This window comes from Ciconia boyciana, chromosome 14 (genome assembly GCF_034638445.1).
Source record: "Ciconia boyciana chromosome 14, ASM3463844v1, whole genome shotgun sequence".
In the NCBI taxonomy this organism is placed as follows: Eukaryota; Metazoa; Chordata; class Aves; order Ciconiiformes; family Ciconiidae; genus Ciconia; species Ciconia boyciana.
The window spans coordinates 5,633,034-5,659,590 of NC_132947.1; the positions used below are offsets into that span (position 1 = coordinate 5,633,034).

General features: G+C 37.4%; 1 protein-coding gene across 1 annotated transcript; it reads right to left on the reverse strand.

Moving 5' to 3' along the window:
- Positions 1-11,503: 11,503 nt before the first annotated feature.
- On the reverse strand, positions 11,504-26,150 carry ZNF831 (zinc finger protein 831). Its single transcript, XM_072879439.1, has 6 exons — positions 26,070-26,150; positions 17,301-21,585; positions 16,293-16,435; positions 14,458-14,621; positions 13,604-13,755; positions 11,504-12,358 (listed from the first exon to the last, which is right to left on the reverse strand). The coding sequence occupies exons 2-6, from the start codon at positions 21,579-21,581 to the stop codon at positions 11,504-11,506; spliced, it is 5,595 nt and encodes a 1,864-aa protein (XP_072735540.1). The 5' UTR covers positions 21,582-21,585; positions 26,070-26,150.
- Between the last annotated feature and the right edge of the window lie 407 nt (positions 26,151-26,557).

The window sequence follows — 26,557 nt, forward strand, 5'->3', positions numbered from 1 at the left end:
TAGAGATTTTGTGAGTAGACCAGAAACATACTCAGGCCTGAATTGTTGCATTGGAACCAGATTTCAAGGATTTGTTGGAAGTAGTCTGATGGCACGGCTATTCAGTAAATGCTTTGAAATTCCTTTTTTCATCACTTGTGGAAGTTCCAGGGCTTCTCAACAGGGCTTATTGGCTTAGGTGCAGCTCCACATAAGCATGACTAGACTCTGAATTGGTTTACTTGCAGCCAATTGGATATGTCTGTTCTGATCTTCCATGTTTCCAGTATTAACCCGAGTTAAGAGAGTTTGGACAGAGCCAGCTTAGTTCTTCCTGAACCCAAAAGCGTGTAGGAATGTCCACCCAGCATGTAAATGGAGCCAACCAGCATGTAAATGGAGCCAAGGGAAGTGAGAACAATGGAATGAAGTGGAAAGACATGCGGTAGTGAGAAATCAACGTGGTCCTGAAAGCCCCCTCAGAAGACGCAGTACTTGCTGTGAACAGACTAGTTGAGAAAAACTTGCTAAATTTTACGTTTGTTTTTAGTAACAAATGTTTTGGCTGTCTCCAATGAAACTACTTTGTTAAAATATCAAATTGCAGATTTTAGAGCAGTAGAATGCATATAGCGAGACAAAAGAAGAGCAAGCTATAAACATGTTCTGCCATTGGTGTACATATATTAAAGAGACTGTTTTTTTAAGGAAAAGGAACTAGTAAAGTGACTACTGCATGTAACTGCTCTTTTGGCTTTCTTTTCAGAAGATGTTTGAAACAAGGCATGTAGCTTGCTACTGTGTTATCATTTATGTAGAGTATGGGAAATAACTGAAAGATCCATTCATGGGTAATTTAAACATATTCCTTTTTTCAACAAAATTATCTGACACACTTAGAAAGAGGGAATTCAACATCCAAGTTAACTGCCTGTTGGAACGCTAGCCCTGAGTCTTCCCAGAAGAATGTAGAATGAATCTAATTTTTCAGAGGGCAAAGATATTTAAAGCAATACAAGCTATGTAAAGAGCTTAGGGATAGTTGACTAAATAGTTTTCTGTTGACTCAAGCACTCTTTTTCTTATTGTCACGTAGCATGGGATCAAGGGTGGTGGAAATATGCATGTGAGGAAGCATGAAGAAATGGCTCTCTCTCTTTGTATATCTTAGTGGCTTTTTTAGACTTGGCCTTACTGCAACATAGTTACTGTTGCTACAGTCCAATCTGGAATCTTTCCATCAGAAATGCTATTTTGAGTACTGACTTCTAAATGTTTCGTATTTCATTGTTCTGAAATTTGTCACATCTAGAGCTTGGGAGGCAAATTAAATCCCATTTAATTTTAGATGGATACTTTGCTATGCTAAAGACCAGATTTGTTTTTGTTACTTTTTTGGCTTAAGATTTCTATTGATTTCTGAAGTCAGAAACATTATAGAGTTGCAGAGATAGGTAGCACAGTCATCTGAATGGCTCAAGTAACTTGGCGTGGGATGTATGCTTTGCATGTAGAGTAAGACATGTTTTGTTTTTTTAATGCTTGGTATTAGTCTAACTTTGTTTCAGCTGAGCTGAACTAAAAGTACAATGAACACAGTGCTTCTGGAATTCCTATTCATGCAATATGGATGCTTATATATAGATAGCATCAGGCTAACTTGCTACCCATTTTCTTTGTTCCACTTAATCAATAGCAGATCTACATCCTTCAGGTTTGTTTTCGTAAGATGAGTAAAGCACGTCTCTTGCTTGGCATGTGAACCTCAGCCATATCCTGAAGAAATTCCTGGACACATGAAGAGGTTCATGATTGTGAATAGTCAGCATGGATTCATTGCCTTCTCTGATGAAATGACTACATCTATGGATGAGGGGATTGCAGCGGATATTGTCTGCCTTAACTTTAGCAAGACTTTTGACATGGTCTCCCATGGTATCCTTGTCTCCAACTTGGGATGTTAGTGTAGACAGGTGAAATACTAGGTCGATGCAAAAAATGGCTGGACTATTGGGCTCAGACGGTATCAGTTAACAGTTGATATTGTACCTGGAGTCCCATTACCAGTGGAGTTCCTGAGAGCCTGTTCTTGGACCTATCCGTGTAACATCCATATCCCATTTAATGTCTTTATTGATGACCTGGAGAAGGAAATGGAATGCAGCTTGATTAAACTTGCATGACACCAAATTGGAGGGAGCAGTTAATACAAGTGAAGGTAGCGTTGCTGTTTAGAACGACCTGGGTAGCCTGGAGGAATGGACCAACCACAACCTCATTAAATTCAGCAAGGACAAATGCAAAGTCCTGCACCTGGGATGGACTGACCTCACCCAATGGATATCTGGCTGGACAGCAGCTCTTCTGAACAGGATCAGGAGTTCTGGTGGGCTAAACATGAGGCAGCAGTATCCTGGGCTGTGTCAATAGGAAGATAACCAGCAGATTGAGGGAAGTGATTAAGCCCCTTTACTCAGCACTCATTAGACCCTATCCTGATTATTGTGTCCAGTTTTAGGCTCCCCAGTACAAGAGAGATGGTAAACTTGAGCAAGTTTAGTGCAGGGCCACCAAGATGATCTGGAGGCTGGAGCCCATGATCAGTGAGGTGAGGCTGAGATAACGTTCACCCTGGAGAAGAGAAGATGTCTTTGGGTTTGAATACCAGCATGCCAATAGTTCTGAGGCAGTTACCAACTAGATTGAACCAGACTCTTTACTGAGCTGCATGTTGGGACAATGAGACAATAGTCCTAAGTTGAAACAGGAGATTCCAGCTGCATATAAAAGGGGGGAAAAATCATTCTGAGGATAACTACGCATTCGAACAAGTTTCTCAGAATGATTCGTGAATTTCCATTCATAAAGGTTTTCAAAATCTGACTGGACAAAGCCCTTGGGTGCCTTCCAACCTGAATGATTCTATGAAATAAATAACATCTAAGCAAATAAAAGTAATCCAGTCCACTTGTCTCCTCATGGAGGGTTTTATTCTGCCTACAGAAACTACCACGAGAATGTGGATCTTGAATGTTGGTCTACGAAGAAATGTAGTGAGACAGTCATATTTGCTTTATGAGTTTCATCACGCTAGTGTAGATTTGACTTAGTCACTCTGTCTAAAAGCTGTTATCTCTACACAGAGATTTTAGTTGTAAGACTGAAGGAAAGAATCTTAAGGGGAAAATCTGGAAGTTGGAAGAGGAAGAATGGAATCAAGAACATAGTTACATGTCTGAACTGTGACTGACTGATTTCAGATTCAGCAGATAGATACATTTAACCATGAAATCATGGTTTAAGTGATTGCTGCCAGGGTACTTCTTACAATGAGGCTAAATTTCCAATTGTTAACCCTGAACACAATAGTAATATGAATGTTTGCAAACATTTTTCTGCCTTCTGTATTTCTGTATGCAGGTAGAAATTTCTATCTGTATTCCCACTTGCAGAATTTTGATGCATTTTGGGCATAAGTGCACGTGCTCTGAATCTCTTTGCCTAGTGGTTAGTAAATTAGAATACTGCCAAGCATTATTGTTGCTTCCAAAAGCAAAATACCAGCAAATGTGTGTATTTTCAGATCTATCTTAGAAACTCTCTCTTGATCATATTATCCAGGAGGCAAGGATAAGTGGTAAGATTGCTCTCCTTCTGGCCCCAGTTTTTTTGCAGTGTCATTGTAATTAAACCAAGAATGGTGATTTTTTTTTTTTTTTTTTTTTTGGAGGAGCTCTTCTTACACTGTGTGTTCTTGATGAGTACAAAATAGAACATCTGGTAGACAGCACATAAAGGCAATGCAATTGCATTTTAGTAACTGATCCAGCTTGGATAAATTTTCATAATGCATTAGTCACTACTATGTGAATTAGAGTGGAGAGAAACAATGGATGTAGACACTGTGTCTGATTCTGTGAATGACAGGGATATCTAAGAGAAGAACTGCTTGGTCTCATTCTGTGGCAACCTCCTGTGTATAATTATTTTGTACAGTGAGTGGCTGTGTTCTAGCTTCACACTAAATATCCCAGAGGAGGTATTTGTAGATGTAACTGCAGTGGAACATTCTCTGGCTGTATTTTCCTTCTTTTCAGTTTAAATCTTTTTACCGGACTTATTGTTTCCCTGAAATATTTTACCAATTCCTTTCCTTCCTAAAGGGAATTCTTCCTCTGAGCATTTCTAAGCAAGTTCTCCATATTATATGTTTCAGTCAAGCTTTTCTCCTGGTTATATTGGTACATCATCACTGAATTTCATTGGACAACCATGGTGTAATTAAGAGCAGAAGATTGGTTCCTTTAATCTTTCTGCATAGGTAATCTATTTCCCTAATCGGTTTTTTTTCCCTGCTTGGAATTTCTTCAAATTTGTCAACGTCTTCAGAGTAAGGTTATAAGCCATTCTCTTCAGGGTCTCCCAGTTCTAATAGCACCTGAATTCTTTTTGAAGCACAGAACATGTTTCCACAGGCATGTTATTAATTATGGATATTTCCCTAATTCCACTTCTCTGACTGTTTTCAAACAGTTCAAATCTGCCTATCCACATCTGGTACAAATAAAAAAAAGGGTTTGTGTTTCTCATATCAAACATGTAATAATGAACATTTTGCTTTTGTTCTTATTTTAAAATCAAAGTTTGTAAATCCTTTTTATATAATCTCTTAAGCTTTATAATATTGCACAGGATGAGGCAGCTTTTTTATGCTTTACTTAGCTATTTCTACTTTCTTGCTTCTGGACAACTAGTAGTTTGAGGTCTGAGACCTTTGCATCATTTCCCTTTTGAATATTTGCTCAATTTGGAGCTAGCATAAGCCATAATTAGAATCAACAAAGTTATGCAAAGCTTCTTCATAAGAGATGAGTTGAAATAAAAATGGCTCGTGGGCTGCAGAGGCTGTGATGATGTGTTTTATGCCCGTTTTGCCTTCCATTTGAGGAGCTCAATGCAAATTATTCTCTGTAAGCAATGGGAACATTAAGAGGCATTGTAGAGTTAATGGTCAAATTACTTTTTAAGAGGTGTAATTTTCCCTATTCCTCCTTCCAGCCAACACACATAAACGTGTATGTGCACATAGCTATCTAAATTGCTAGTTGTGCCAATCTCGTAATTACATTTGTACATACCGGTTTTGAGATGCAGGCTAACTATTATCTGTTATAGCCCTGGCTTAGCTTCCCAGTAAAGTATTCCTCTTCTCAGACTGTGGTTTCCTAACATAGGTAGGAACAGCCCTGGCTCCCTTTCCCCTCTTCAGTCGCTAACCTAGGTTGCTGCCAGAGCATGCTACGGAAATAAATTTTCTTCTTTTCTTTTTGCATTAACCATTTTGATGGAGAGAGGGAAGTTTCTGCAATGGCTTCTTTTTACAGAGCAGAGGACAACAGCAGCTCATCTGAATGACCCTGTCATACTCCCAGCTGTGTATTTGAGACAAAATGTTTTATTTGGGAATGTACAGTGAAATGAGAAGGATGTTTTCAAGAAAAATCTGAATATGATATGTATAATGAAGAATGATAAATCACAGAAAGATTTTTAGATATAAACACTGACTATAGCTCTATCAGTGTAAAAAGAGTGGGGAGGGCTGTTGATGTGACCTTAATTTTGCCCCACAAATACCTCTGTAATGTGTAAGAGGCTTTGCTTTGCAGAGGTTAAGTGTAATTCAGAAAGAGGCATTGAAGCCTGACTCCATAAAGGCTGAGCTGTCTACGTTTGTCTAGAATGATTGACCTCATCAGCAGTACTACTGAACCTAAGTAGCATTCAAAGACATCTGGAAAACAAGACCACAGTAGGTAATGAAACACAGCAGCTCCCATGGCTTTCATCCAGTTGCTCATTTTGTTAATGGCATAAGAATCTTTGATAAGAATCAGAGTCTAATATATCTGAACTAGCTCACTCTGAAACATTTCCAGTCATTGCTGGATTAAGTATGTTAAGTAATATTATATCCAGTGTTGTACTTAAAATTGCTTGTTTTTTCAGTCAGTGAAACAAAAACATGCTACAAATGCTTATACACAAAACTTGTGATGCTTAAAAAAAACATTTATGGATTAATTAATTGACTGTATTAGAATCACCTTGTTTTGTTTTGTTTTTTAAACCCAAACAATCATTAGGGACTGATAATGAGACTTATCTAGTCTTTTTTTTAAAGCCAAAATAGTCTATACACCCATGGCACAAGAATCCTTTCTGACTATTTTGCAAAGCACCCACAAATATGTTCAAGTGAGTGCATCCCTTGTTTAACCGGCTCTTGTGGTTCCTCTAAACTCAGGTGTTACATAAATACAGAACATATTTAGGCAGTTGTCATGGGTAGTCAATAGGTACATTGACTTTGACTGTCAGAAAGAAAACCACTTTTTTTATATTTAAGTGCTGCTTAAATTTAAGAGAATGGCTTACAAGCAAACTGTGGTAACATTACAGTTCCCTGGAAGACATAGCTTTTAAGTTATGTGCTTCTACGTGACATTTATCTGGTTCCACCAGGACACTTTAAATGTGCTGTTAAAATCTCACAGTATTTTAAAGTCTAAAAAAAATAAAATTGACCTTTTCATCCATGTGACTTTTGTGGAATGCTGATGGTAAATGAAAAATACAGGCCAGGAGTCTTAATCTGCAGCCATAATTCCACACAAATCCTTAAGGTAAAATTAATGGTTTAACAAAGCTACTTAACTACATGAAAATTATTATAATATAAACACTCATGAATGGCAACAAATTTGGTAGTGTAAATAAAACATAGGCAACATACAAAACCAGATAGACATTGCAAGTAATGCAAAACTAATGTGTTTAGGTACCACTCTCTGCGTGTATCAGTAGTGCATGTACAGCCACAGAAGTACTAATTATTTTAGGCATTGTGTTTTGGGCATTGACAAACAAGAATTTATGAATAAAAAATAGGGCTGGAAACAAAGTTTGTTCCAGCCCTAAATAATATTATACCTGTAATAAGAAATACTTGCCTTAACTGTTACTGAAGTACCCAAGCGACAAAGAGTCTAATCTCCCTGGGTTATTTGTTACATGCTTAAATAGGAAGCTTTTCTCAATACCTAGATTATATACTGCAGATTAAGACCGTCATTTCATATCCTCCCAGAATGGATGCGGAAGACAGATGATTGTGATAGTCTTCCCACATTCTTCTACTGAACTTTTTTGTGCATATTCCCTTAATTTTCTTTTCTGATAGCTAGCCAGCTCTTGTTATCTTTTCTCATAAATGATGTATTCAAGGCATATCTTTATATTTGTTGGTGATCTCTGGGCTTGCTCTGGTTGGTTCGCACCCCTCTCATCCACCCTTGTGTGTGAGTTGGGGTTTGATCAGTGAAGTCTCAATAATTAATAAGATCTAATATAAAAGTTTGAAGCAATAAGAAATAGTTTGTTCACATCTAAAGAGAGAAAATCTGAAATATCCACTTCTTTACAGTCTATTTGAGTAGATGTAGGTGTTGAACATAGATCTTACCAGTGATCAGCATTCCTTATTAATTTGCTTCCTCCGATAGAAGGAGGACAAAGTTGATGAAGATGCATTCATGTGCAAAGGAATTTCAGATTTGCTTATAGCAAAGCAGTGATCCATCAGAACTGCTGCTGACTTTGAAGGATAAAGAAAAAGATTTTTCTCTGTGCCTGGTGCCCTCATGTGGCTTTGATGTTCAGCTTCTTGCGAATTAATTAAATACATCACTGCATGGCTGACATTTTTGCTGTGTAAAAGGCAGAGAATAATTTGTCTGGATAGCTTTGTATGTTCTTCTGTGGATACAGCATCTTCTGGAAAGCCAAAATATGCTGTTTGCCATATGGCCAGTTGGACTTGGATATGCAAACTCCTTGAGTTCCCTAACTTAAACGAAGAACATTTCTCACAGTCTTCACACACTGATGTACGTGATTCAGACCTCACTCCTCCGAGGGCTGTTACAGCTAAAAAGATTTGTGCTGGAGTTGCTACCTTCTTTAGTGACACCGTTAAAAATGCCACTGGAGATCTACTGGTGCTTTTAAAGAACTATGATTTTTTGGTTTTCAACTCTAATGTTAGGTCAAATTTTTATACTGTATACTGAGCTAAAATATCAAGGATTACTTCTGTCAGGAAATAGAGTTTAAAATGTACTTTCTCAGCTAACTTAAAATTGTCCTATTTTTCTTCCAGCTACAGCTGCAGTATGACAAAGAAACTTCTATATTTAAGGCTGTAAAATATACACAGGATAAATGTTTCTTTGCACAGCACTTCTGAGTCTCTCTTTAGAATATTTCTAAATTACTGATCTAGAAATTCCACTTTAAAACACAGCATTTAGCCGCAAACATTATGCAAAAAACTTTACATAGCATATTCATTACAAGTCCATAAATTATAATAATAAAACTCTTGCACAAGCAAGAGGTGAATACAGTTGCTGTGGAGGCTGCTGGTGTGGTTTGATGCAATGGCTTTCTTGTACTGTGCTTTCTAAAGGTGCTTGTCAAAGCTTTTCTTTACAGCTGGATCGGATAGATTCAATAGGCATGGAAATTTTCTATTAGCTCTAAAAGAGTATACATTTTTAAGAGACTGCAGAACTTTGAAACATCTGAAATTTTACTTTGTCAAATTTTTTGATGGAATGGCACAAATTGAGAATTCTGATTAAAAATTGAAAAAAAAAATTCTTGTAATCCATACTACTATTAACAAAGGTATATAGGGAGTTTGAAAATGAAGATGGAAAAAGATCTGAAGCTAAAGCAGCTGAAACCAGGCATATGCTTTTTTGTTAGTATGATTATCTAATGAACGTATTCATGCAAGTACCTGCATAACAGCAGTCGTAGAGGCTTTAATAAAGCCTGCCCAACAGTATTGCTGGGAACACTGTGACTTGTGTATCTCTGTAAGCACTGCGTTTCTTTTTCTCCTGCTTTTTATACAGATTCAGAATCCAGCTGTAACTTTGAGTGATGCCATCAGAAAAAAGTTCCAAAACTTTGAATGGTTCAATATTGTGGCAATACTGATGGGATCTCCTCTGCCTCCCTCTTCCCTCTTCTTTTCCTCTTTCTCTCCCAAATTGGAGTTATATTAGTGTACTTCTTTGAATTCACGCTATTTAAATTCTTTGCACCTGGGATTCACTCAAATACCTCTCCAGTTTGTCTTGGAGCACAAATACTGAACAGAGCAAGAAAGATTTCAAGACAGTTTTTTCTTTCATCTTTCTTGTCATTGTAATACCAAACCTAGTGAAACTTGTCATATTAGTGATGTTATCAACATTTTTCTTGCCCATAATCTCACTCAGAAGTTTTCTGAGTAACATAGTTGTTCTGCTAAGGTTTGAGGTAGATGAAGAAATTTAGCATAATTGCTACTAAAAATCATTAAACATTAATATGCTTGAACTATAATACTAGTGCCTGTACTAAGATCTTCCTGTTTCACTTTTATTAAGATAAAATAATTTAACAGTATAAAGAGAAAAATCTAATATAAAAACAATCTACAGCTGCATCATTCTTTTCAGCTGTATCATTCTGAACAAAATAGTTGGTTTTGTACTGTATCTCAGTCAACAAAATATACAATTTGCAGTGCCTTACAATCCTCCATTGTTGATGCCATTCATTCTTCAACTGTATGCCCATGCTTGCTGAGCTCCAAGTACCACGCTTCCCAAGTTAAGGAGGCTGTTTCTTCACCTTATCCCTCTCATTGTCTGGGATGTGGAGATAAAACTGAGGTTTACAGAAGTCTACCATAAGGTGTAGCAAAAGAACAGACTGGTTCACTGTATCTTTGAGCTGCAAATTCTGATCACAACCCAACAGATTAGTAGTAATACAGTTGTTATAAAACCCCAGCACTTGGTAAATGAGAAGTAAAGCAGGAGAATAAAATGCATAATTCCTTAAACTAATATTCCTAGATTTTTTCCTTGCAGTTTTGACTCCAGTTATTGGTGTAATTGGTGTAATATTGTAACATTTTTAGAAAGGGAAAAATATCTTTCATGGTTCATCCTCTATTCTGAAAGAGTAGATTTTTTTCCTAACTTTTTTTTTTTTTTACACATTAGAATTAGGAATTGGTGTAATATTTTCATCATGATTTTTGCTTCCTGTACCAATAATAAATTTATGAACATAATTTGAGGCTAAAGGTGGAGCTCTGTATGGATGACCTCAAGCTTTGTCATGTTCATAAGACATCTGAAAACACAGGAATTGCCTGGGACTTAGCACTTGTTTTATCTCTGTTAGCTGTTTTGGGATCTTTTTGCACATATACATTTATTTTTCTCACGTAGTATACTAGATTCCTTTGTGAGCATGATCTATATAAGCTTACCTGTGCATGATTAAAGTAAAAGCAATTCCAAATATCCCATGTAGGTTAATCCATAAAACCCTATGTATGAGTCACAATGTAAGAACAGTAGAAGTTTAAGTACAGAATTTTACTATAATGTAGAAGTGGAATGTTTTTAATGTTTATCAGTTTAATCAAGCAAGTGAATACACTTGGTCAAATTAAAATATCTAATTATTTATTCACATAGAAACCAGAAAATTTTGGGGTTCGTAGCACAAAACTTTTTGTTAAAAAAAGAAAACAAGCTATGCCATATAGCTTCTTTGCTCTCAATAAAATAGCATCATTGCAGTTAAACTTAAGATTACAATAAAAATGAAACATTCCAGATTACATCGGTTGGAGCACAATGTGATGAATATAATGAGAAAATCCTTGTCAGAAATTTTACCACAAGGAAATATCAATAGCTAACACCCATATTCTCCAACTAGAAATCAAGAATATTTGAGTAGATCTTGGCATAAAAGGCACAAAACACAAAGCAAAGCATGCTTGTGTCATTTGTCACAAAGAAGCATTGACATTTGTGCAACATGGAAAAAGACCAGCATTTTTCCAGACTCTTCCAATATCACGGATACTTAGGGAACAGATCTTCCCCTTAATGCCAGTGTATCCCTCCCAGTACAGATGGCAGTGACTACAAGACGAGAGGAGTATATAGAAGAGAATACATCCATACCCTTCCAGGAAATCTTAGCTCATATATTGAGGTTAGCTCATGTATACTGCCGCTATAGTATTGTTAGTAGTAAATAAATACACTGCAGCTTTTTAATAATACAACCACTGGCAGCTAGCACTTGTGGGAAAAATAGAAGACTGGTAAGAATGTTAACAATGCTGGAAACCCCTCAGAAACACAGGTTTACCTCTTGCATTTAAATGTGTGATGCCAGCTCCCTCTTTGCTTCAGATAAGCTTTTTTTAAAAAGCTTGAGCCCTTGAAAGAAGGGACTCTTCAGAAGAGAATGCTGTCTATTGCACAGAGGAATGGCTTTTCTGATTTTAAGGTGCTTCAGAAATACAGATCAAACATCCGTGGTATTTCCTTCCGTGATGGGCCATCATACAAGCATCTTGTTAGCAGCCTATTTGCTATATTTCTATAACAAGCCTATCTTCATCATCACTGCTAGTGTCATCATACTCAACTCTGGTTTGCTTCCTCATCATCTCTAAACCTCTCTTTTTGTATGTCTTGGAAGGTGTTGCAGAGTAAGTCTTGAACTCAGGGGACCTGAGAGTAATTGGGGACTTTTTAAAGGTAGTAGTAGCTGTTTCGTGTGGCCTTCCGTAGCTGGCTGACTGCAGATGGGTTCCATTCTTGTCTGCACTTCCGTGAAGGTCAAGGATTTTTTGAGAAAAGTTTGCCCGCTCTGTATATGCTATATTGGGTAATTTAGCCCTTGTGACTGACTCAGGAAGAGACTCTGCTTTTGATTTGAATAAGCATGAACATCCAGGCTGGGAACTGGGAGTTGAGTTTTCTTTTGGAGATGAATATGTGTTTTCTTCATTTGGAGATTTCTCCCTTCCTGAGGCCTGGATCACCGCGTCTAATGTTCCAAATCTTTGACTCTCTGACTCTACATTTAGTATGTTTTCCTGGCTTGCTTCTAGATGTAAGGAAAGAGTACCGGTTGTCTCTGAGTTTGTCCTGTCAAGTTGGTCACCTGTACCTGTATTTGTAAGATCAGAAGGGCAAGACCAACAAGAAGATGCCATTGAGTCACTCTGAACGTTTGGCTGCGACTCCCCTGGGACTGACTGCTGAAGCACAAGTGGTGGTGTCACTGAACAGCAGATTTCCACATCACTGCTGACTTGCTGCATGGCTGTATTGACTTTGGATGAAAAGGAATGAGCTGTCATAGGTATTTCCAGAGGAGCTGTAATATTCTGAAAAGAGAAGTTTGTTCTCGTGTGTTCCCTGATTTGCCCAGAAATGTCCTGTAGAAATTGGGGGGGGGGAGAAATTTACATTTAAAATTTTCAATCCAGAGCAATTCCATCCTTTATAAAAGTGCAATGATAACTAAGTTGACTATATCAGTAGAAAACATTTACCTCTGCTATAACTCATATGAACTGAGTAATTAAGCATAATGTCAACCTTTATTTATGCAACTGTGGTTATATTTGCACTCTTTTTTTTTTCCTTACTGCAGACCAAGTTACTCATCCCTCTTTTGATGAGAAAACTCTTTTTTCTCCCAGTGTGTGTGGGAGGTGTAGTAGAGGATGTATTTTTTTCCTCAGGTGTTTTTCTTCTTGGTTAGGTGACAGATCATGCTAATAATTTATGGATGATAGGGGTTAGGGGTTTCAAGCTGCATTCTTACGTACTGTCTAGGATGACGTTCTTTTCATTAAGATATTTTAATATACATATTGCAACGATGTTTGTGCAATGTAAGGGGAAAGGTTTGTGATGAGTCTGTAAGAAACACCACAATGTCTGAGGTGGTGAGATATGTGTAGGAAATAAAATTACTTAGTAAAAAACATTTTAAGGATTAGGTTCCTGAATATGATACTGCTTATGCTACATGAAGAACGAGTGCTCATGCTACATAACAGCAGTCTGGCTCAGTAGCTTTTGTCTTCAAGTGTGGCCAGCAGAAGTCTAGGGAAAAGTATAAGAATTAGGATAACCATGGAATACTCCCAGAAGCTGTGCTGACACTGCATACAACAGCGTTGTTTGCAGCACGAGCAGATGTCTCTAAGGCCCCTTCTAGCTAATGCACCACAGCAGTGCTGGCTTCCACAAAGGGCTAAAGAAGTTCAGTTGTGCCGCTGGATACACGTTCCTCCCACTGCTATGTGGCCATTACTACCCTCCCCACTTCTCTAGTTTCAAGCTCGCTGTCTCTGTCTCAGCATACTCTGTGCTACATCTACTGGCACCTCTGACATCAGTGCTAATCGATCCTCCGACAGCAAGCATGAGAAATACCCTTTTCAATTGATAAAAGTCTAATTGTTCTTTTAAAAAAGCTGATTCTAACATTAGTAACTTTTCATAGTATTTTAACCCCAAAAATACTTTGAACACATTTTTAAACAAAATCTGTGATACAAAATGGTCTCAACTTGAACTTTAAAGCAGCTGAATATAATTCAGGTTTTAATTACCAATATCTTTTTTTCTTTTAATAAACAGTCATATATGAATTAAGGTACAATACCTACTTTTTTATCCATTTTGTCTTTTTGTTTAACATGGTTTAGATTTTCAGTATGGGAAAATATTCCTGAGTTATTCTTTCCTTCTTTTTTCCTTCTGCAAAGTGGCTTGTCTGAGGTGGAACAAGATGTGTCATTTTGCTGGTGTAGGTAATTTTCTATTGAAAAGAGGTTGAAGAAACTTTTACTTTGATTTTTATTCCCCCACATGCTAGAACTTACTAAATTTCTCATCACATCACAATGGTAAAAACTTCTATATTTTTACTATTTTCTGTAAATTTTTATTCTAGGCCTGATACATTTTCTCATTTACTGTATATGTGTTTGGTTTGGGGGTTTTTTTATTGGCCTTTACTGTCCTGCAAAGTAATAGCTGTTCATATCTGCTATGAACAAACACAAGGTATTGTCCCTGCTTCAAAGATAATTGTGGCATAAACATCATTTGCATTAATACCGCTAATTAAAGGCGGGGGGGGTGTAGTCATTGAAACACAGAAAGCAAGTCAACACACCAAACTCATTTCACACTGCAAACATACAGGCTTGTTTCAGAAACTGGTAGAGGTCCATCTTAAAACTGTTTAGGCTTCTAGTGGAAGGTTATTTTGAGTTATTTCTTTTTAAAATGCCCTCCTAATTATCAAATTCACATATGTAAATATGTGTATGAAAATCATTGTGCGTTCAGTTCTGAAAATGTGTGAAATGTTTGTATTTTTACTCGCAGAACATACTGAAGGACAAAAGTGGTTTTGCAGTTCCATGTGGAACAGGTGCATATCAGAGATACTGCTAATGTTCATTCTCTTAAAAAATAAGCATTCAATACATTAAAAAATATTCAAAATACTTACCTTGTACCTTTGATTGAGGAGAATGGCACTTCTTATTAAATTTACAAGGTTGTGACAAAGAGCCCTTTTTCAAAGTATCCGGTGTTCTATTTGGAAAACAGTGCCGCTTGCTTAGTCGGTTAATTTTCAGTTGAGCATATCCATGTACATGCCTTCCTCTGTACCTGCATTGCCAATGGCATTGAAAAGGTAAACAAATATGTGCTATTTAAAAGCAGCCAGAGTAAAATAATACCACATCATCAGGTAAATTTAAGTCCAACAGCAATTTACTGCTGTGAAGGAGATGTTCGTTTATGTAGACTCAAAAAAAAAAAAAAATCAGGATTTTAGGCAAGAGACCTACAATTATTTTATTACATTTTTCCTCAGTAGGATTCTGTAAATCCTTGTTTTGCTAAGAGAAAAGCATTCAGGAATAACAGATCCTTTTTCCTATATCTGGAATTTTGAAACAACATACTTCATAAAGACTTGAATGGCAGAGGAATCACCTGAGACTGCATAGTTGTTGGCTTTTTTACTTTTCATTTCACTTCTTATGTGCTACCTATTCATCATCACTGATGAACAACGTAAGTATTTCAGTTACTTAGAAAACTCATGCTGAATAATCCAATTCTGCTTTGTTTTCTACCCTAGCTAGATCTTTCAGTAACTCTTAATGATTGAAACTAAAGTGCATTGGAAGGTCCCATTCCTATATCGATAGAATCAGGCACTATACACACAGTAATAAGTAAATCTAAAGGACATGCTTTTCAGGTGTTTGGTGTCTTCGAAAAATATATTACATTTAATGATTAATAGCTTGGCCAGTTAGCTACTAATATGTATGACCTGAGCTTTCAGGACCCTGTACTTAATTGAGTCCCTGTACCTCTTTGATATAGCCAAATAAATAAATTCTGAGACCAGCAGAAAAAACAAAACAAAACAAGAAACCACCCAAAAACCAAACCAGAAAAAAGTTCCAGAAGAATGTCACTAGACTGGATAACATAGACCTGAGTCTTCTATTTTTGTTCTTATGATCCTTCAAAATTGCAGTTTGCCAAACTAGACATGGTGATTAAGTTACTGACACGGATTTATCCACAAGGGAGTCACTCTGTCTGATTTTGGTCATGAAATAAAATAAGAGGGATGTAGGCACACAATATGTGTTTCTTATTGAAGCAATTCATCAGACATTCTGCTACCCCACACTGTTGAAAGATTAGAGGCTAAATCTTCCACTTATATGAACTCCCATTAAATATGGAGAAACTGTGCTGATTGATACAATGTGCCTTTGATAGTTTTATACTCAAATTCTTCCTGCTTTTTATTTAAACCAAATGATCCTTTAAACTATAGATGGTTTTGTTAGTTTGAGTTAGAACTTGACATTTATTCTTCTGCATTCTCTTGTGAATACACATTCAAGATATAGATCTTCTGAGGACAAAAGGGTCCTGCACACTGCTTTTAGCTGTAACAGGATTAAAAACTGAAGTATCAAACAAAAGTAAACACTGACAATTTTGACAGATAAGAATAATTTCTAAAGCATAGTGAGGGTCAACTGACCAGTCATCATCTTTCTTTGGTAGATGTCTGCTTTGCTTAGAAAAGTCTGTTCCTGATAGTAGACAGCATATTGATATTTTTTATGGTTTACCTTTATGGAACTGCTGCAATGTGGGAATAGCTCTTTCTGAGAGATTTATTTTTTGCCCTGATTTTGACAAGGTTGAACTTTGGGGATGACACTTTATTTTCTGTGGACTTTTTACACCCATTTTAGCAAAATTATGTCTGTATCTAGGGAAACTGAAAACCATATTCCTTACCATTTTGGGGTGACTTTAATCTTTTTCTGTTTGTGGCTCCTCTTGAGTTTATTTGTTGAGAGTTTTTCCTTTTTGCAAACTACTGTTTTCTTCTTTTGCTCTGAAATATTTTTGAAAGCACCACCAGGAGCTGCTGAGCTTAACTGTTGAGAATATTGGAAAAAAATGAAGTACGTGAAAATTGTGAATTACATTAACTGAGAGATTGGAAATCTACGCTCTTTTTAAGTAGCGCTGAATAGCATAGTAGTTAAATAGCACAACTCTGAATTTTTCCTAGAATTTATCTGTTAGTTTTTTCTAATCACTTTGTCCATCTACTTTGATAAAATAAAATTAAAACGACTCACTGCTTTTGTGGATCTTCTTTCATACGTGTATGTTCTTTCATATTCTTCTTCCTATATAAAAAGTAAGCTTAGTTTTACAGAGCTGTTCTGGGATCTGTACAGATAGACTAGTCTATCTTCACTTACCTAAAAAAGAAAAGCTTTCAAGCCTTAAACACTTTACAGGGTATAAATGCAATTTGGGTTTGTGGACATTTCAGTGTATCTAAATTATGAGAGATCTAGTACACAGTCTGTCTTTGACTCCAAGTATCTCCAAGTATAATAAAGTCTTGACATTAATGGTCTACGTAAGTCCTACTCTAATTCAAATATTCATTTAAAATGAAAAGAGTGGAATAGATGTGCTGTTACAGAAGAATATAAAATACACTCATAAGGGGAAAAATCAAGAAATAGAAATACACTCTTCTCACTAGACAGCATTCCTACTGAAATTCCCAAGTGAAAGAAACTTAAATATTCACACAGAAGTATGTATTTTTCATGCATCAAATGAATATGTAACTTATGTTATAAAAACATAAATTGTAAGTTCTGTATCGATAAATGCCTGTAAATGTCCATAAATATACTTTTGATAATTCTTTTATTTTTCTAATGGGGGGTTCAGCCAATTACAACCTCTTGAGAAAGGAAATAGGATTATTAATATTACCTCCTGCATCTGTTGTCCTTTAGAAAAGGATGAAACCAATGTTTTTAAACTCCTGTTTGTTAAGCCATATGCCACAGTCTTGCTAATATTTTTCATTTTGAAAATAGAAATATCGTATTTTGACAGTGTGCGTTCATTGCTAGATTCCTTGACACAGGTGTGCATGGAGGAATAAGCAGAGTCTGCATTCCCCTTCTGCTCAGCAGGCAGAGGAAGGCTTCTTGTTAAACAACACCAGGTTAATCGAGGTTCAGCGTTTAGTGATGGGAAGGTGCTCTTCATGCTTGATACTGTTAAACTTCCAGAGTAGCAAATCAGATTATTGTGGGGCAGCGCTGGGAATTCTTTACAGTGAGCGGTGAGAGTGTGGCAATAAAAAGTGCCAGAAGAATGGCAGAAGTAAGTGGGGTTGTCTGCTGAGCTCTGAGACGGCTGCGTACCCTGCAGTGTTGATGAAATGTCCTTAAGAATGCATGGACTCCCCCCTCTGTCCTGTCCCATGATGGTTGGCTCTGCGCCATTGCTAGAAGCTGATGTCATTATCAGAGAGTCACTGCCTGAGCAAAGATGATGTAAAACTTTCCTCTCTTCTTTGATGTCAGCTGATATGAAGAAACCACTTGTATACAGAGAAGTAAAGCATATTTTCTTCTTTGGGGTCTGTGTAGAGGAAGTAGTTATGCTCACCCACTTGTCTTCTGTTTGCCTTTGATAATTTAATTTATTTTTGTTCTGTTTGTTTTTCCAAGCATCTCTTATAATATCCTGCTGCCTGAAGTTTTGGTTATAAAAGGTGTTATCTGCTGTGGTTAAGATATCTGTTGTTTCGGAATTGACTGGTGAACAAAATACTGGAGTTTTCCAGTTTGCATGTAGGTTCCATCGTAGCTCTCCTTTGCTGGCCTTTTGTCTCACTTCGAATTTTAAAGGGGACCAAACCAGATCATTAGAATGAGAACTGAGTGATCCGCTGTCGGAAGAGCAGGGGGGGTTGGGTGAGGTGTCTGTCACAGACGTGCAAGGTGTAATCTCCTGTTCTGGTCTAAGCAAAAGAGACAAATCTGAGGCTCTCTTGTCTCGCGGCAGTTTAAGGATATATTTTGGAGAAAAGGCATTTTGTTGTGGGACTGGAGTTAAATGACCAGATTGCAGATGCTGAATTTTAGAAGACACGTCAACAGCACTGTCATTGAAAAGTGGTACTTTTGCTCCTGTTTTCACAAGACATGTTTTGACATCTTTATCTGTTGCATTGTGCAAGGCAAAAGAATTGCAATCACTTCCCCTTAATCCAGGTCCTAAAGATCCCACAAATGAAGCTTTTGACATACCTGCTGACTGTGCAAGAAGGTTAACATCACTGTAATTAAGAGCTTTTGAGGGGAGTTTGATTGTTTTCATATACTCCACATTCTCAGTACCTCCAGTGGATTCATTAATTCCTGTGCTTAATTTTTGCTCCTCTGCTTTACTGGAGAATGTCACTGGTGCTGTGGAAAGACACTGAGTGCTAGTGCAACAGACTCTCTCTGCTTCATTTACTGCGTTGTTTTCACTACTGGGCCTAGAGCAGGACTTTGAAATAATGTTTTGTGTCTTCTCCGCTTCAAATTTCAGCTTTTTTCTTTCTGATGGTAAATTCTGGGATTTCCCTGCAGCTTCTCTGTTATTATTGCAATGGACCCACGGGGGCGTCAGGGCATGCTGGCCAGGTTCCTTATTCCTGCTATGGTTTCCATAATTGCTTGAAGTGCTTTTACAATCTGATTCAAATGTACTGGATTCTTTCCCAGGGCTTGGTTTTTCCCATTTGCCACTCTGTACTGGCAAGCAGTCATCGTTCCTTCTGCTAGTGCTCAGCTGACACTGAGTAGTGTGAAGCCTGAGCTCAGAACTGCTTGGAGCCAGTAATGTGCTGTTGCCACCTGTGTATTTATCTGTGTCAGTGCCACTGAGCTCTTGGGAAGTTTTGCTCATTACGGTATGTGCACTAGCGTCTACTGAATGTGATGTCTCCATTACGTAGGTTACACTGTCTGCAGTTTCCTCGGAGGACACATTCTGTAGAATATGATTACCATTAGTACGGGTTTCTGATTTACTAGTGTTTAAACCTGGTGTCACAAGGGAGGAAAGACTGTCACTTCCAGAGCTCCTGCCACCTCTTTCCTCAGTAATTTCAGTACTGCTGGCTGATTCCTTTGAATCAGGAGTGAAGCTTGTAATATCTGCAATCTTATTCCCCCTTTGTTTAATTTTCTTGGCATTTTGACTGCTTTTCATTTTTTGGTAGATTTTCTTAAACGTTTCATCTCCATACATTTGCCATTTTTCTTGAGAGAACATCTTTAACTTCCTTTGATTGTGTTTCTTATTTTTAGCACTAATTACTTCTCCAGCCCCAAGCTTTTTACTCCCTTGCAACTCCTCTGAGGGAGGAGGATGATCAACCACATTACTTAGTGGCAAATCATCCACTGCTGTTTGTCTGACTAGAGCTCGGGGATGGCTATTAGGAAAATCCACTGAATTTGCAGCAAGATTGTTGCTAGGCAGCAAACTAGCGGTGCCTGTATTTACAGACTGCTTAGTAAGAGAAAGTGGTTTTGAGCAACCTGCTTTGTCATGTACTATTCTTGTGCCCTCCACAAACGGCAAGGAGTTGCTGCGTGTAACAGGCACAGTGTCTATCGTTGTGGAGAACTGGGTGGGGACTGAATGGAAAAACATTGGCTTGCATTTTTCTAGGGGCGCAAAGGTAGATTTTGCTGAACAAAGGGAAAGATTCTTTTTCCTATTTACATCGCAAGTTCTGATGTCAAAATGGAAAGAGTCTTTGTATGTATAAGGCATTGGCAGGTCGATGCTTCCCTGTTTAGAAAGGACAGTTTTTCTGGGCCTAACGTTGTCTAACTGGGTATCATCCACCACACTTTTGTTATGCGAAATAAGTTTCGAAATGTGTTCTTCCAGCCTCTTTTTCTCTAGCATCAAGGCTGTAGCTTTCTCAGCTGCATCTAGCTTTGCACTGCTTCCGGAGGTACACCTTAAGCTGCTGAAGGCAGTTTCATTTTCCGCTTCTGTGCTGCGTTCATAGAGACTATGCAACGGGCTGGAAGATGCCATCTGTTGTTCGGTACTATCAGAGCGTGACAGATACCCTGAGTCAGTGCTCTCACACTTCTTTAGCTTGCAGTCCAATGGCTTGTAATCCCACTGTTTCTCTGAAGAGGTTGCTTGCTGCCTTTGCAACTGAATATGCTTATTGGAGGTTGGAGTTCTTTGCTCCTGTATCTTCTTTCTCTGGCACTGACCATTTGGCAAAGCTCCTGCAGATGATAAACTTTGAGGTTCTCTTTCAGGACCCCCCTGATTAGCCTTTGAACTAAAGGACTGATTCGTTGTTTCTTGATTTTCTGAAGCAAACGATGAATTGCTTGTTGCCGGCAGTGAAAGGTCATTAAGAAGTTTCTTAGTGTCTGTTACAGCACTGGTCTCTGAACTCATTTGTTTCATCTGTATCCCCTTGTCTTCACAGGTGCTACTAAGTGGTTTGCTGCCTTGGTGTGACGTGATGCTCTCTGTTGATTTCTCGTGTTGCTCCAATATGCCACTGTTGTCCGAGTCTGAGGGCAGTCTGGTATTGTTGACATGTGTTTGAGTTCTTCTGTGTTTATACAAATTGCTTTGAGTTTTAAATGCAATACCACAAGTGGTGCATGGAAAGGGCCTCTCTCCTGTGTGAGAGCGAATATGTTTCTCAAGGACACTTGGCTTCAAACAATCTCGTCCACAGTGTTTGCAGATATATTTCCCAGCTTTTTTTGATTTTCCTGGGCTTCCAATAGATGCATTTACACAAGAATTTGGTGACGATAAAACTGGTAAAGTGCTCACTATGTTCAATGTTAGAGTTTGCCCAAGTTGTTTCTGAAAAACTGACTGAGGCTGATCCGTGCCTTCTGGAGGAACAAGTGGGTTCAGGATTAGAGGTATGTTACTGCTGTCTAGATTCACACAGCTCCTGCCAGTCACTAAGTGACTGTTTGGCTGAAAGCATCCTGCCTGGACGGGCTGATAGAGTGGTATGGTAAGGGCTTTTAGATACACAGGCTGAGCTGGTGCTTGTTCCTGTTGAGGAATCACGCTGCCTTGGCTGAGATCTGAAGAACCCTGTGCAGGCTGAAGAGAAGAGGTTGGCACTGGTCGATCTGCTAGTGCAACTGTAAAACCAGACTGCTTCTGTGCCTCCATTTCAAAGGTTATCTGCCATATGCTCATGTATCTGCAAGGGAGGGGAAACAAAACAAGTAGGAATTTTCAGATAGCCAAATAAGCACTTTCAACTGCTGGACTGGGAAAGTCAGCAATTAAGAATATCACAAATCTTATATACAGGCATTATACAGACAATAATTACTTCATTTTCCAATTGATTCATCTTTCATTTCTTAGCTAGGAATTAAAGTTTGGTACAGTGTAAAGAACATTGAACATTGCACTTAAAACCTACAATAAGTACCCAAAGTATTAAAAACAAATCTGAGTATCAGATTTGCAAAAGGAGGCTCTCAGCACCCCAGAAATAATACAATTTTAATTTTCTGGAACAATATTCCCATTACATATTAGTACCATGTTTTGTAATTTAAGAATTTACATTAATAAATGTTAATATAGAAACACAGAACAATTAAGGTTAGCAGGGGCCTCAGGAGGTCTCTAGTCCAAACACCTGCTCAAAGCAGAGTTAGCACTGGGGTCAGATGAGGTTGTTCAGGGTGTTATCCAGTCTGGCTTCGAAAACCTCTGAGGATAAAAACTGCACAGCTTCTTTGGGCAACCTGTTCCAAACACAGGAGATTAAACATGGCTGCATATTATCTGTGTTTACCCAGTTTAAGTGAGCTAAGGCTAAACACATTGCAACAAGTGATGCAAAATGAAAATATGCGAACAAAATGAAACTGATGTCCTGTTTTATAAGTGAGATTTACATAAATATGTACAAAGTAGAAAAGATGGTATCATGGGAAAATAGTGGGATAAATTAAAGCTGTCTTTTGTGTAGCCCAAATTAATTTTGTCTAATTAAAGGCAATATTATGGTATACTGCTTATTTTTAGATGCTTTCAATGCCAGGTGAAAACATTTTGTGGACACAGTTTTTGGAAAAAGTGAACCTATTCATATGAAATCTGTCCAAATATATTCAGGGTTGGTACTGGTCCAGACTACTTATTTTAAGAAAAATTTGTCTTGTCTTTTTTCTTTCTTAGAAACAAACTAGGAAACTATCAAAATAAGCTAGTTGAAAATTAATTTTTGGAAGAGCTGATAGAGGCATCAGCATAACCTCTTGTAATTACAGTTTGGGTGAAATTAGAAGGTGATCTGTGAGTGTTTATTCCAATTCTTATTCAGCTATACTCACAGCTCTGTATCCATTGGCTGTTATGAATAATAGGCTGTTCTTGTGCAAACAGTCATAAAAACCCCATTTGAAATAACATAATCAGTGTTATGTTATATACATAACATAACATAAAATGTGAAATCTGCAATTTGCTGCCTTACTGCATAATCTGTAGTGGTGTACCTTCCTGTACCTTCCTTGGATCATTTTAATAGGTAATCATTACTGGGAAACAGTAAAAAAAATTACTCAAAAATGTTGTTTTAAATTTGGACTGGGTCCATATGAGACACACACTGTTACTGTTACTCAAAGCAAAATCTCTGTTGCATGTAGTTACTGAGAATTTTGCAAATAAGTCACATAAAGGAGAAATGGAAAACTTGATGTCATTGTTTTTGAGTATTCCTCAGTTACTGTAAGAGCAGGTAATAAAGCTGGTAAGTTGATACAAAGTTGGATGGAGGTCCAAGAGAAGTTCTGTTTCTTCACAACTGAAAATGATAGCGTCTCGCTCACGTCACATGAAAACATGGGGAAATAACTTTCTATTAATGATCAAATGGAACAGGTTAAGGTCAGTGAGTTATGTGCTCAGTAATAGATGTAATTAGCATCTCAATAAATAGACTAGGAATTCAGGTAGTTTTCATATTAAATGTATGCACCATTGAAACTGAAAGATAAAGCAACCCTCTTGGTTATCAGGCTTCTGCAAAGGAAAAGGTTTTGCATATTAGGATATTGCCTTTAATCCCACTGGTTATTTCATCCCTATATGTAGCTCACAATGCAACTGTAAATACTTGTCTCCTTGAGCAACAGAAAACTAATGTGCCAAGAACCTGGTACCTACTACTCTGCGCTCCTCACTCTGCACCACTTCTGGAAGTTCTGTTGCTGGCTGGCAACTTATGTTCCGCAGCCAAGGCTTCTTCCAGTTTCTCTCTGATCTGCTTTGCTTATTGCAAGAATTGGAAAAGTGGAGTTAAAAACAGCAATGCAATCCCTGGGATGTGTTCTCTGACTTTCCTTCTGGTCACGAGCAAGGCCATTAGCTTCTCTGCATGCACTACATGCATCAACAAAACTGCTGATGAGCCACTGAAGCAACTGAGTTGCTACCAACTGCAGTGGGTTCAGGGTTAGACCACTTGTGGGAAAGGTATCAGTGCCCGATGGGATTCTTTGTCTTCACCCAAAGATTTCAGTGTAATAAAAATCCCAGAAAACAACCTGTAAAATGAACTGATCTGCGCAGAGCAATGTGTTAGATTTTGCCTTTTCTCCTTTCTCATGAATTTTATAAATCAAACTCAGTTATCAAGCATGGACTTCTCTTGTCCACTTCAGAGATTTCTACATGGACCAATCACTTAAGTCCCTTTGTAATAGAGGTATTGATTATATTGATAAAAGAATGTTAAAAGAATATGGCTTGTTAAAGGAATTATTATCCATATTCTGCAGTGAGGTTAACACTATGGGATAAAAGTGGATTTCTCTAACTTGCAAAGTGAGGTTATAGACATTTCAAGTCCATTTAAGATGGTTCTTAAACTATACAGTCACCTTTATTTCCAGCAATTTAAACACAGCATACAATAAAAACAGCAGCAAGTGATAAGACATGAGCCAATGGTACTCATAAACTAAGCATGCAGTAGTTTTTCCAAAGATGTGAAAATAAAGAAAAGTTGAGGGGAAAAAAATATGCTGCAGAGACAAGACTCAAAGAAGAAAAGTGAAGTCTGAATACAATGTAGCTAGAACATCCAACAAGTACTACATCAGACGAAACAAGTCATAGTATCTATGCTCCCCACCCTCCCCTGGAGAGAAGTGTGGGAATGCGGAATTTGCATTTCCACTCCAATAAGCCTGCTCCAGGGTCACAAACTACGTTCTCTCTTTGAATATCCTCGTGCGCATGCGTAGCTGATGGGCCCTTCAAGGCCAGCCTGTAAGTTAGTAGGACTTGCGGTGGACAGGTGGTTTTCATATGAATCCTGTAGTTCCAAAGTACCAGATTCTCTGTGTAATTTTGCTTATTCTCTTAAGTTTCTGGGGCCCAAAATACAGTGTAATTCTGAGAAGCATTTCAGTGCTCTCTCATGTTCTACAAAGAAAATACTTAAATGATTACAGAAAATGTAAAGGAAAGTTTTAACTAATGCTAAGCAATTAAACTAAATGGTGATACACAATCTCATTACTTTTAAGAGTTTAATAGTACATTTCTACCAGCTGTGGTAGTTTGCTGCTTTTCACAGCAAACAAAAGATACTTTCTTCCTAAGTGAAACTTCTGTGGCTTGTGTTCTACAGTGGCAAATATGATCATACTTTTCACATCTCTCGTTTATGTACAAAAAACCCACTATATTTATTTGTACCTTGACAAAAATAGCTTATCTCAAGCTAATTCTAAAGCAGAAAAACTTCCTTTGTTGATTATCCCCCAGGCTCTGTTACTGAGCATCTACCTGATGTTCTGAGCTCAATTTGTAACTTGTAGCATCAAATGACTAGTGTAACAACTTGATCCTAATTAGATAAGGAAAATTTTCCAATAAATAAAACTAAAAGCAGGATTTGGCCTGTCCAAAATTTTCTAAATTAGTTTCTTAAGCTATCAAAACTACTTAAATACAACTATTTTGTCCCTAGTTTGAATTATACTTTCAGGTACACACCATAGGTAGGTCTGTGGAACACTGAAACGTCAAAAAATGGAGTAGTTTCAGATGACAAATCAGTGTAGCAGAAACTGTCTTATTCTGTATATAAGAATAAGTATAAAGTATTTTAATAAGGAGGGGTGGTATAAAAAACTCATTTTGAACCCAATGTGTTCCCCTTTTCTATATAATTTTTTCCTTAATTCTAAATATATTTTATAAAATGTGCTTCATTTTATCAGCACTGTTATAATAATCTTGTCTTATACAACCAAAAGATTTTTGTCTTCTGCATGGCACATGTAAATGCACTGTCAACTGCCCATCATTATTAATAAAATCATTAAATAAGCATGTAACTACTTATTTCCTGCACTTACATATAATTTTTTGACACACCATTGAGAGGAGCATCATAGTCTCTAAGCAGATGCAGTGCTCAATCCCCTGGCTTGGTCTACAGATGTAATCTGTAGACATGATAGAGTTAGTTTATTTTTGTAACCACACAGAAGCAGCTTTTCAACATTCTGAACATACATAATATACTATATTATACTAGAGTCTTTGCCTTTTTCAAAAGTTTTTGGTGATCCCTACCTTAAATACAATACCAGAGAGCATACAGACGTGGAATCCTCTTTAGTCTGTAAATAATTTTAGCTTACGTACCTTTTATTGAGCCAGGCATTTCACCAAAAGAAGTCTCATTTCTGTCAATACTTGAAGCAAGCAGAAAGAAACGAGGACAAAGACTTGAAACAGATTAGAAGTAGGAAGTTGGTTTTTTCTTTTTTTTTACATTGGTGTCACAGTAACAACCTTCAGAAAACAGGAAGAGATGAAACAGAAGAAAATGAAGTAGCATTTCAATCTCTTCGTATCCTGTATCATTATTCGTGTAGGAACCTATAAACAGAATCAGCTGTCTTCTAAATGTAGGCATTTTGTACACTGCATTAAATTGTATCATTCAGTGAAATACACTGACACAATGGTAGAATTTTTTTCTTTATACCCCTGAAGGTAATTTGCTTATAACTTTAAAGATCTCTCTTAAAATGTGTTGGAAAAGAAAAGAATGGTGGAGAGTAGACACGTGCTACATATGAAATGCTAAACTCATCCACTGTGGGTATTATCCACCAGCTTCTTCTAAT

What these genes read in the sequence shown, in the direction of transcription:
- ZNF831 (XM_072879439.1), bottom strand. Translation starts at nt 21,581, where the DNA reads ATGAGCATATGGCAGATAACCTTTGAAATGGAGGCACAGAAGCAGTCT. An exon ending in AAGGACAACAGATGCAGGAG is followed by an intron (nt 16,436 to 17,300) that starts GTAATATTAATA and finishes TATTCTCAACAG; the next exon opens with TTAAGCTCAGCAGCTCCTGG. An exon ending in TCCTCAATCAAAGGTACAAG is followed by an intron (nt 13,756 to 14,457) that starts GTAAGTATTTTG and finishes TCTTTTCAATAG; the next exon opens with AAAATTACCTACACCAGCAA.